Raw genomic sequence first — 13,594 nt, 5'->3', positions numbered from 1 at the left:
ACCATCAATGTAATATACCCACAATCCCTCGATACTACCATCAATGTAATATACCCACAATCCCTCGATACTACCATCAATGTAATATAATATAATATACCCACAATCCCTCGATACTGCCATCAATGTAATATACCCACAATCCCTCGATACTACCATCAATGTAATATACCCACAATCCCTCGATACTACCATCAATGTGATATACCCACAATCCCTCGATACTACCAACATTGTAATATACCCACAATCCCTCGATACTACCGCCAATGTGATAGCCCTTCGGTTTTTTTTTTATACACATACACAATGCTCACGTGTTGGTGGAATTCCGTGGAATTTGATGGATGACCCGAAATGACCAGAGCTGTCACACAATTACCAATTTTGAATCCGATCCCAGACATTCTGGAATCGAGCTAGTGAAACAAAAACAGAAAGGCTTACATAACGCCTTAGCTGGTGACAGATGAACTGGTTACGTCAACCCATCGTAAACAAACAACTTTCAAAATTCGGTTAACATAATATTCTGACCAACACGTGTGCTTCTAGAAGGTTCTATCACTAAATTAAATTACAGTAAAACGAAATTACAGAATTATTAAACTATGCACTGACCTCCATATAAGTACATCAGATTACGTAATGTTCTCTGTGTGTCTAGACCTGTATACACAGTGCATAACAATTGATAAGTATTACATTAAACATAGCAACGTATCTTATATAATTCTATATTACATCAATAATACATAGCTTATCTAATTGATAGCTATACTTGATTAATATTCCTTATTATATGTTTATCCAACACATCAATCTCCAGCATGTATATAAAATACCCACAATCCCTCGATACTACCATCAATGTAATATACCAACAATCCCTCGATACTACCAACATTGTAATATACCCACAATTCCTCGATACTACCACCAATGTAATATACCCACAATCCCTCGATACTACCATCGATGTAATATACCCACAATCCCTCGATACTACCAACATTGTAATATACCCACAATCCCTAGATACTACCAACATTGTAATATACCCACAATCCATCTATACTACCACCAATGTAATATACCCACAATCCCTCTATACTACCACCAATGTAATATACCCACCATCCCGCGATACTACCATCAATGTAATATACCCACAATCCCTCGATACTACCAACAATATAATATACCCACAATCCCTCGATACTACCACCAATGTAATATACCCACAATCCCTCGATACTACCACCAATATAATATACCCACAATCTCTCGATACTACCACCAATGTAATATACCCACAATCCCTCGATACTACCACCAATGTAATATACCCACAATCCCTCGATACTACCACCAATGTAATATACCCACAATCCCTCGATACTACCACCAATGTAATATACACACAATCCCTCGATACTACCATCAATGTAATATACCCACAATCCCTCGATACTACCATCAATGGAATATACCCACAATCCCTCGATACTGCCACCAATGTGATATACCCACAATCCCTCGATACTACCACCAATGTAATATACCCACAATCCCTCGATACTATCACCAATGTGATATACCCACAATCCCTCGATACTACCATCAATGTAATATACCCACAATCCCTCGATACTACCATCAATATAATATACCCACAATCCCTCGATACTACCAACAATATAATATACCCACAATCCCTCGATACTACCACCAATATAATATACCCACAATCCCTCGATACTACCAACAATATAATATACCCACAATCCCTCGATTCTACCATCAATATAATATACCCACAATCCCTCGATACTACCAACAATATAATATACCCACAATCCCTCGATACTACCAACAATATAATATACCCACAATCCCTCGATACTACCTCCAATGTAATATACCCACCATCCCTCGATACTACCAACAATATAATATACCCACAATCCCTCGATACTACCAACAATATAATATACCCACAATCCCTCGATACTACCAACAATATAATATACCCACAATCCCTCGATACTACCAACAATATAATATAACCACAATCCCTCGATACTACCAACAATATAATATACCCACAACCCCTCGATACTACCAACAATATAATATACCCACAACCCCTCGATACTTCCTCCAATGTAATATACCCACCATCCCTCGATACTACCATCAATGTAATATACCCACAATCCCTCGATACTACCATCAATATAATATACCCACAATCCCTCGATACTACCAACAATATAATATACCCACAATCCCTCGATACTACCATCAATATAATATACCCACAATCCCTCGATACTACCAACAATATAATATACCCACAATCCCTCGATACTACCAACAATATAATATACCCACAACCCCTCGATACTACCTCCAATGTAATATACCCACCATCCCTCGATACTACCAACAATATAATATACCCACAATCCCTCGATACTACCAACAATATAATATAACCACAATCCCTCGATACTACCAACAATATAATATACCCACAATCCCTCGATACTACCACCAATGTAATATACCCACAATCCATCGATACTACCAACTATATAATATACCCACAACCCCTCGATACTACCATCTAACTGTTATCACGTTTTACCGACAACTGATATTTTTGTACCAATATATCTCTGTCCGAATTACCAGGATAATGGAATGTTTAATTGAAATCACACAAAACTCAGTACACAAATTTAAGATGCCAAGACAAGTATTATCAACAAAGTGGCATAAATCATAAAAAGAGTCATGATAAAATCATTAATTCCCAAATACACAACTTCAAAGGTTATTATATCATCTGTACACAAGTTTCTTTGTTATGTTCACACACGTTTAGGAAAAGTGTAAAAAAAAAACCGAAGGGAAATTACTACGTTAAAAGGTGTGATGTATTAAAACAAAAATAGCTACATGAACAACTAGTAGGCAGTATGGATACCACGAGGAAACTTATCAAATTATCGTAGACTTAAGCAGTGGCTACCACGAAATTAAATGTGCAAAGTTCTGTTAAACTTATTGGTGTTGACTGCACATTTCCATTGTGACAAATGCTTGTATCTAAATTCAAATTGATGACAGGTTAGCTTGAAGAATTTGATACTAAAGTTTATCGAATATTTGGTTAACGATGACACATCGCCGACACCTACTTTTTTCTCAGAAAGTTGCATAAAAATTCACCCACAATATACAAATACATCTAATTAACGCCACCAAAAATTGTCATCCCGGCCGCAGTATAGAATCTTATCAACACAATAACATATGTCACCCACAGTATAGAAATACATCTAATTAACACTACTAAAAATGTCGCACACAGTTGAGAAATATATCTAATTAACACACAGCCAAAACATGACAACACATCGTATTAGCGTCGATGGCCGAGTGGTTAAGATGTCCCGACACTTTATCACTAGCCCTCCATCTCTGTATCGCGAGTTCGAAACCCACGAGGGACAGTTGCTTGGTATTGACCATAGGCCGGTGGTTTTTCTTCCGGGTACTCCGGCTTTCCTCCACATCCCAAACCTGGCACGTTCTTAAATGACCATGGCTGCTAACAGGCCGTTAAACAAAATAAACCAAACGCCCTTACAGTGATCGTTTGTAGGATTCAGAATTTAATTAATGTAAGGTGATCCGGACGCTGAAATTCTCGGAGAGTGGTAATACCATGAGTAGGGTAGCTTCTGGTACTTGTATGAAATAACATTATACATCATCGTTACCTCGTTTTTAATGGACAAATTCCTAACTTTATTGTTAAATTACTCTTCGTCGAATATGTAGCATCTTAAATGTGCTTATGGAATATATCCTTAGTTAACATGCAGATCAAGTTCATGGTGTCTATAACGACAAAAACAGTGACAACAGAGCAGGTCTTTGTGATTATATACAGACACCCGATTATGTAACACAATATCTAGTTGTCATGAATACAACTGTATATCCTGTATAGGTATGAATTATATAGGTGTACATAATACAGCAAATTATGATGATGAAAACATGTCCGTCTTTGTAGTTGTTATGAATTAGTCACGGGGTAAAAGAGGGTTTCATATCATTTATCATTAGAGCATGGCGACCTGCCAGGATAGATACCCATGTAGTTGTTAGTTTGGGTGCAGAATTTATGTAAAAATACTACCAAATTCATTCCAGCACCAGTAATATTTTCTTTCGCGATAACATTTTTATGTCTATATATTTATATTTTTCATTCTTTTTATCAATCAATCATACCTTATATATTTGATCTTAGACTCTTTGCTAATATACTCCATATCTTGTTACACATGGTACAAACTCGGTTGTTTGTTAAGTAAATTTAAACAAATCCGAAGTCTCTATATAGTGCCAGCTTACCTCCGCCATTCTTCATACACACATAAGGGAACCTCCACACATTTCCGAATCCGACCACGAGACCAAGCACGGACAGAAAGAAGTCCACCTTATTTCCCCATTGTTCAGGTTTTGGAGATCTTGAATTACTGTCCTCCGACGAACTACTCTCGCCATTAGAAGACTTGGCTGTACACTCCATCTTGTCCCCGACGTCCACTGGTAAATATAAACATGTATAAGTAAACGCCATAAAACTTTTAACAATTACCTAGGGAAGCGTGGCTTAAGAAATGGACTGGTTTACATACTTGATTTAGGATTTTATGCCCATATTTTTTAATCAACCATGCCAAATGTTGACAGGTATACATTTGTGGAAAGGACATGTGCTTGATGTATCACATTACATAGTACGTGAATTAACTTTAATGTCCACATGACCGACAAACTAGTTAAGATCAGGTATTATTCAGAATATCAAGAAACAGACAAAAACGTCTTCCTAACTCTTACTACATAACATTACAACTACCAGTCCATATATGGAAGTACAAGAGATTAAGACAAAATGTTCCGGACCTACATCTTCAAATGCGTCAATTTATTTATTTCCAAATGCAACACAGCATATAGGATAACAAAATATTCATACATGTATAAATGTATTCATATAGCAAATTGAATGACAAGAGGCGGAGGACACAACACAAGCCATATAATTACGACACATAATAATGAACTACATATTGATTTTGAAAACTGATGCATAACAATTCAGCATTTACGTAATGCATGCCTATGACGTCATGACAGTATGACGTCATAATTTAAACATGTACTATTCAATATAAGTAACTACTTTCTAAATATACACAGGAACACTATATATGAAAACTGTGATCTTAATTTCCAAAACACATTTAATTTAATTACTTACGAGGAGAGTTTTTTTTCTTTCTGCAGTGGCATGTAACAAACATTTACCCAATCTATTCAAAGTTTTAACACTTTTACTGGAAAATAATTCTATCAGTTTATAAACACTTGGACGACAAAATAATAATACTTTTTGATGTATGATTTTCTTAATTCAGAATATGCAGGACAAAGAAGTACCAGGGGGTTGAGGGAAATATGAAAATAATACACTGTTCATGTGTAGAGGAACTGCGCCGGGTCGATCACCGGCAACCAGGAAGCTCAATTGGTAGAGCATCCGGCTACTTTTCGGAGGTCCCGTGTTCAAACCCCGGTCTGGCCGTGCATTTTCCCACTCCTCTTACATTTGGTGCCTGTGACCAAACCGTGTTTCAAGTGAGGTCCACCATCACCACCACCAATGTGGCTATGGCTATTCATATCTTGTTGTACAGACCAAGAGCTTTTATATAGTTCAAAATGTTCTATATGTTATCAGTCTCGAAAAGGTGTTTATGTCCAGGAAAACAACAAAATATGGAAAACAATAAGACTCTGATAATTGCTCTCGGTATACCGCTTTTTTCTTCTCTGAATTGACTCGCTGTTGGTATCATATATATGCATCTTTTTTTTATTGTATTTTCTCTCATTCAATTTGGGCGTTTCCTTAAGGGACGAAATACGTATACCACACGTTGTGCTACATTTTGGTTTTCAACATTTATGATTTTGATTGAATACAGATGGATAGTAAGGTTTGATGGATTAGATATCAATTTAGGTAAATATTGCAAGAAAAGATAATTGCGACGATCATACATCTATATATGTACAGCGATAGCACCTTAATATTGCTATGATTTATAAACGTATTGTGATAAATAATGATAAATAAATTATTGAAGACGCTTGAATTCAAATTATGTTTTATATACTCTAGTTATTAGTTGCAATTCAATTCCATATAGCAATGGCTGGAGTCTACAATGTCGATAAACATTAGTATACTGGTACTACAAATGTATAGCGAACATTCCTATATTAATCAATTCTACGGTTTGCAGACTATGTGATGGCCAGAAAGCCAAGAAATGTCTAGTCTGCGAGATTTGATTTAGCTTTAGGGCTTACCTGGTCACTTTTCTTTGTACAGGTGGTATACATTGGTTGATCTGGTTATATGACTTATCTGGTCACTTTTGTTTGTACAGGTGGTCAACCAACTTGTTTGATCTGGTTATATGTAGCAAAATAACTTGTGGATTTAAATAGGCTCAGGCATTTAATTGGTTCATAGGTATAACAGGCATGTTAAGTAGCTACACCTTGGCTAGAATTTACGGGTGACAGCTTGTTAACCGGCTAATGGCATGAGAGCCATATATATACTATATTCCAAGACGCTAACCGTACCTCGTGGGATGCCAAGCCAACTACTCTATGTATAACTACGGACAGGGTATTACAATGATACTTAAACATGTCACGATGTAGGATTTACACTTTCTCTTACCCTATATATGTTGATATTCGAAAAAGATTCATTAAAAAATATTATTGGAATCACCCGTCTTCTTTTAAACTTGTCCAATTGCTTTCAGTTCACAATAAAAAAGAGTTATGTAATCTTGGAAAATATTTACAATCAAGCTGGTTACTACGATCGAGATTCCAACCTTTAGTATAGATCAATATCGTATTGTACGTGTTTATCTCCAGCTATACCTATTTTTTGTTCATACATTAACTATTCATCTAAATTATGTACACTTTGTATTTAGTGTTGAATTAACGATGTTAGTTACTTATCTCTATTTATATCTATTCATATATATTGTTTGTTCATCATCTAATTATTCTCACAAAGTATATATTTGCATTTGAAAAATCCTAGATACTTATATTAGTTATACCTATTGTTTGGTAACTACTATCTATCTACTCTTACAAACTGTATTATTTACTTTTTATTAATGACTTAAGGTACTCGTCTCCAGTTATGTTTATTGTTTTGTCCACCCCTGACTTCTCTGACAAATTGTGCTTTTGTTGTTAAAATCAATGTTTGCGGATGTTTTTCAGCAGTTATGCCTACTGTTTTGTTCATCCTCTATAACAATTAGTTACGTTTTGTATATATGTGTATGTTGATGCTTCTATTTTATGCTTATGAGCCGTAAGGCTTCCAGTTGAATAAACTATACTATACTATACTATACCCTGGACAGGGATATCCGCAGTTTTACCGGGGTGAGATTTTCTCACCCTAGGGAAAAGACAAGCTACACATGCTCTTTGAACGTGCTCTTTTTCTCGATAGGGTGACGTCACTATGACCTGACCCAGAACTACTTTTACGGGGTCACACACATGCATATGTTCGTCTGCTTGTTTACCTGTATGCATTTTAAGATTTTAAAAAAGATAATGAAATGTTCAAAATCTGTGATCTGGTAACTGTTGGGTCAAATAGAAAACAAGGTGTTATTCAGGATACATTTAAACCGATCGGAACTTATGTAATGTTTGTGTACGTTTGTGTAGAACGGGAATTGACGTAACAAATATAAGGGATAGTAAGCCTACGATGTACGCCACACCAAACAATCCTGAAAGATGTCCGATACAAACTTACAAAGTGTTTTGTGACAAACGACCGGCATTTTTTTTCAAGTCCCAACCATCCCTTCTATCTAGCCCCAGTCACAAACCAAACCAAACCCGGAGACACCCAACACTGGTTTTTGAGAGGTCCTGTTGGGAGAATAAACTTTCATATTTACTAAAATATATGGCTTCCATTGCACATCTCGAGGTGGAAAACAAACGGCTGACGAACATTAGTGAGCGAAAACACTTGTGCCAGAAATTACTGGAGACGGGAGTTCCGGACACACAAGCTTTTCACATAACTGGACCTAAAAAAAACCCAATCATTTACCGTCTGTTGAACAACGTCAAAAAAAAATCAAAAAAAAAATCGGCAATTCTTGCTAGTGAAAAACCTGTCGGTGTGTACGATGCACATGTGTCGCGTAAAAACTCATCTCCAACGCGGTCGGTAACTTGTACAACCCCACTTACCTGCTCACAGAATTTAACCCAAAAACACAACAGCGTGTCCTTATGTGATACAAATGCCTTAACATCCACAGCATAGGGCCGACACTGACAGTAGTGATCAGGAGTGACTGGTGTCCCATCACTTGAAATGTATTTGACACACTTTTCATTAATGTAATATTTGTTCTTTTTGAATTTTAAATATCAGTATTATTTACAAAAGAAATCAAAATACATTGTAAGTATTAATCATCAGAGTTAACTACATGTAAGTGTTTGGCGTTCTTTTTGAGAAGCTTATCGGAACTATATTTTGTATGAAATCAACATCGTAAGGTGTAAAGCGTCTGCTACAGCCTTATCACAACAGTTATCCGCCGTCCACGTGTTTTTTTTTTTTTTACATACGTTTGGATTTGGTTCACACTACGATTGGAAAACAGGGTAAGAGCAAAATAATCATTCACCCCTTTTTGGGATGGTATAGGGGGATCTCAACCCTCGGGGGAGATTGTTAAGTTCCCAAACACTCGGCAAGCCTCGTGTTTGGGAATTGAACAATCTCCACCCTCGGTTTGAGACCCCAAAAGGATTGAGAGATTCTATTAATCTTATATAAAGCCAGAAATGGACTGTAGGGGGAGACATAATTTGACCAGCTACCACACAGGTGGGACGTACGTAGATGGGGCTAAGGACACACAGACGTTTTAGATTGAGACCCTGTCGTACGTAGATGGACTTACCTGGTCACTTTTCTTTGGACGAGTAATATAACTTGGGTGATTTGGTTATATCACTTACCTGGTCACTTTCCTTAGGACGGGTGGTATAACTTGGTTAGTCTGGTTATATAACTAACCTGGTCACTTTTCTTTGGACGTATGGTATAACTTGGTTAGTCTGGTTATATAACTAACCTGGTCACTTTTCTTTGGACGTATGGTATAACTTGGTTAGTCTGGTTATATAACTAACCTGGTCACTTTGTTTGGACGGATGGTATAACTTGGTTAGTCTGGTTATATAACTAACCTGGTCACTTTGTTTGGACGGATGGTATATAAGCAAAACCACCCATATGTGTTGATCTGCCGAGTCGGTCGCCCGAGTTTCTTGTTTCACATTTACAAGAAACTCGGGCGACCGACTCGGCAGATCAACACATATGGGTGGTTTTGCTTTTATCACATACCTTAACCATTCTTAATGTTTCTTTACTTTTAAATAAAATGCAAGTATTATTCGTTACCTCATCGCTTTGTGCCTACTTTCGTTTTCAAGTCACCAGGTCCCGTTTCTCGGAATCAGCTGATCACTGCCACTGGTTACTTAGAATTGACTGCTCCAGTTATAAACAACATTAGGCCTATCTGTGTTTATTCAATTCCTTATTTTCAAATTGATAAAATGAGAGATAACAATACTAATATCGGAGGAAATCATTTATTAACAATGTCATTTTGAGACGTGAAATTATAATAAAATGTTCAATATCTTCAGTACCGAGTTCAAATTCTCCTCACTAAATTCTCCTTACTGTCCGTTCCGTCTTTCGGCATTAAATAACAATTTTAATCAAATGTTGACGATTTTAAGGAGTAATTTGTATAGAGACTGGTTTATTTAATTATTTATTATTTATGAAATAAATAATTTGTACATAGCTTAAAATTAAAATTAAAAGAAGATATTCATAACACCGAAAAAATCTCCTAACTTCTAGTCGCAACGTCACAGCACGTGCAGATTTCATTCACACTCAGTTCACAGAGACATGTCAAACAGAGTTGTCATCATCTGAGTCAGTTATTGGAAGGATTCGTCGGTATTTCTTCGGTGGCGAAGTTATATGAGAGGATGTAGATTGCGACGATATTTGAAAGGAAATGTTAAATGTGCCGCCAGTAATATTCGCTCCAGAAAACATCCCGGTAGCAAGATTTTGACAGTCTCCAGATGACCGTGGGACCGTAGAATTTTGAACAGGTGCGATCTCTTTGGAACCTACTACGTCACGGCGAGACAGTGTTGATGATGTACACTTTGATGACAAAGATGTTTTGGGGACATTTTGTAAAAGTTCACACATTTCACGCTGCTGATCCATAGACGCAACTGCGTAATTGTTCACACTGTTTACAATTGTATGGCCACTCAACTGCATAATCGTCGTCGGTGCAACGCCAGAATGTAAAAGTTTTGTGCAGAGTTTTTCGGAGAGATTGGTTGGTCTTTTTTCCAACAAGACAAGCATTATTAGCCATTGTTTTCATCATTACGGAAAGTTTATTTTTCCCAACTGGCTGATTTTTGAACCACTTTTTACCGTTCTCGTTGTGGTTAACAGCAAGATAGAAAGGGGATTCGCCAGTGTTCATTTCAACTGGTCTGTGTTTTGCGTAAAGTTTATAAGATTCGATTGGACACCTGGATAAATTCTGTGGATTTGCAAAAAGTTTTGGATTAAACGATCTTTGGTGAGTAGAATTTCCTCCACGGGTTTTAGTCGATCTTTCATTGAATTCCAAATATTCTTGGCCGTTTTCATCTGTTTTCAGTTCAAGATCTCCCCATTTTAATTGCCTGTTTTCGTCACACCCCCTGAACCCCAACAATTTCGTGTTGTGGTACCAAATGATATTAAGAAGAGACTTTGGATTGTCCAACCCTAACTGCCCACTTTCCCACAACGCGTTTTCCTCATTTTCACTGACCGGCTCGGCCCTATTTGGTTTGTTGCCTAACCCCCGTTGTTTAAGTTCTTTCCTTCGCGACTGCAACACCTGGCGGCTCGTGCTGAAAAACTCTGACGTCATGATGTTGTATGCATAGTTTATTTCGCGTAAATGACGGTCAATTCCGCGATGGAAGCTTGTCAAAGTGTCGGGTTCATAATGGGATCCGTCATCCTTCTGGGCAAATAAAAGAAACCCTCCTATATAAGTGTCCATTTCAAATGGCAAAATATCGCACAATGGCCTTACGTCAGAGCGGGGTGGTTGTGCTATCCAGTCAACAAATTTCCTGATACAACCAGTTTTCCGAACAGTGTTGGGGTTTCTCTTACTCATTATATAATCCCTTAAATCTGAGATTCCAGACGTGAATGTTCTCTCGGAAGATATTCCAGTAGATTCCGAAGTTTGTTGTATTGGGATTGTTGTTTCGGGGACAGGCATTGGTGGGGGTACGGGTGGGGGGACAGGCATAAACTGGGAAGCAGACACGGGTACATCGAGGAGGGTTTCATTAGTTTGTAAAGGCTGTTTTGAGAGCATGGTATCATTTTCTTCATCATTTACAAACCCATCCATGTCATCTTCTTCATCAAATACCAGATCATGTAGGATTTCGAAATTCACATCGGAAAGTTCCATGCTGGAAAGAACTGTCAAACTTGTCAAATCAAGAAAACGCGCCTCGAAAATTGTTGTATTACTATTGTAAGATAACATAGGTATGTGATAAAACTTGGTTGGTCTGGTTATATAACTAACCTGGTCACTTTGTTTGGACGGATGGTATAACTTGGTTAGTCTGGTTATATGACTTACCTGGTCACTTTGTTTGGACGGATGGTATAACTTGGTTAGTCTGGTTATATGACTTACCTGGTCACTTTTTTTGGACGGATGGTATAACTTGGTTAGTCTGGTTATATAACTAACCTGGTCACTTTGTTTGGACGGATGGTATAACTTGGTTAGTCTGGTTATATCATTTACCTGGTCACTTTGTTCGGACGGATGGTATAACTTGGTTAGTCTGGTTATATAACTAACCTGGTCACTTTTCTTTGGACGGATGGTATAACTTGGTTAGTCTGGTTATATCATTTACCTGGTCACTTTGTTCGGACGGATGGTATAACTTGGTTAGTCTGGTTATATGACTTACCTGGTCACTTTGTTCGGACGGATGGTATAACTTGGTTAGTCTGGTTATATGACTTACATGTACCTGGTCAATTTGTTCGGACGGATGGTATAATTTTGTTAGTCTGGTTATATAACTAACCTGGTCACTTTGTTCGGACGGACGGTATAACTTGATTGATTTTGTTTTGATTGTCTGGTCTTATTTTTCGGTCAGGTATTTGTCTTGTTTCATGCAGTAAATGTCTGGCGCAACTCGATGCTAAGTAAAATGCCATATTTTACAGTATGCCTCCTGGATATGCCCGATGCACAGCCTCGCCACCAGCTGATAGAATAACCAGATCATCAGCATTGACCTAGTTACATGCCCATTACCAGCAGTACGTCATTTTTTCATAAGTGTAATATGCTATAAACTCACAACATCTACAGTTTAGCAGCATACCAGACAGGGTTGTCAGAGAACTTGTTATGTTTTCAGAAAACTAGCAATGTACTCGTTAATACAAGCCAAGTGTGTGAACTCGCGATATAAAACTGATGTGAATTCACCGTGATCTGGAGGTCTTTAAGTGTTGTATCTGAATACTATCGCCGACTACCAGATGGTTAACTACTATTAGATGTATTGAAACCTTAATTCAAATGAACAAGATCAGATTAGCAAGAAACAATTGACACAGTAAATGGAAGTAACGCCCCGGTGTAACGGAAGTGTATAGGCGCCACACTGAGGAAGGCTTTTGATTCTGTCCCCTGGCAGACATACCACAGTGTTAAAACTGGTAGTTGCTACCCCTGTTAAGCGCGCAACATTTTGGTTTTGCCGTTGTCAGTATAATGTGACCAAGTGGGGTTTCCTGCTGGGTGTCTTCGGCAGCATGCTTCAGTGAGGTAACACTATAATGACGGTATCAGTTCCGCGCTATCACAAGAAGACGAACATAAACATACCGCAGCTTCCCAAACTGTACATTCTTACACCTCACGCATGCATATAGCACACATGTGATGCCGTCTTTAAATGATCATAGCTGTTGAAAGGACGTTTAACAATAGTAAACAAAACAAAACCATTCACTTAGGTTTAATATCACGGTTTCGAAATGAGAGCCGCGATGCTGACAATAAAACTGCTAGGCATATTATTTAATTTCCGGAAATTCTGTATGCCATGTGTACATTCCTATTCCCAGTGCAGAATACATGTATTGGATTAAAATCATCCAATATAGAATGTCGAATTGATTCAACTATTACCTCGTCAAGTTGTTCACTTATTTTACTCCAAAGCCCCTCTCTATTGATTG

At 37.6% G+C, this 13,594-nt stretch overlaps 2 protein-coding genes across 2 annotated transcripts in view; both read right to left on the bottom strand.

The window, feature by feature from the left end:
• Window positions 1-8,545, bottom strand: part of LOC117327015 (sodium-dependent proline transporter-like) — a 41,540-nt gene extending 32,995 nt beyond the window's left edge. The window contains exons 1-2 of the mRNA XM_033883827.1: window positions 8,425-8,545; window positions 4,438-4,635 (exon numbers count right to left, since the gene is read on the bottom strand). The gene's annotated coding sequence lies outside the window, so the exon portion shown is untranslated. The remainder of the gene's footprint in view (window positions 1-4,437; window positions 4,636-8,424) is intronic.
• A 1,951-nt stretch (window positions 8,546-10,496) lies between these two features.
• Window positions 10,497-11,783, bottom strand: LOC117332546. Its single transcript, XM_033891536.1, has one exon. It carries the CDS (start codon window positions 11,781-11,783, stop codon window positions 10,497-10,499), a length of 1,287 nt encoding a protein of 428 aa, XP_033747427.1.
• Between the last annotated feature and the right edge of the window lie 1,811 nt (window positions 11,784-13,594).

This window comes from Pecten maximus, chromosome 1 (genome assembly GCF_902652985.1).
Source record: "Pecten maximus chromosome 1, xPecMax1.1, whole genome shotgun sequence".
Taxonomy (NCBI): Eukaryota; Metazoa; Mollusca; class Bivalvia; order Pectinida; family Pectinidae; genus Pecten; species Pecten maximus.
Note: the sequence above shows the minus strand (reverse complement) of the source record. Positions and strands in the feature narration are given on the sequence as shown.

Coding starts and splice junctions, on each gene's coding strand:
- LOC117332546 (XM_033891536.1), bottom strand. CDS start 11,783: ATGGAACTTTCCGATGTGAATTTCGAAATCCTACATGATCTGGTATTT.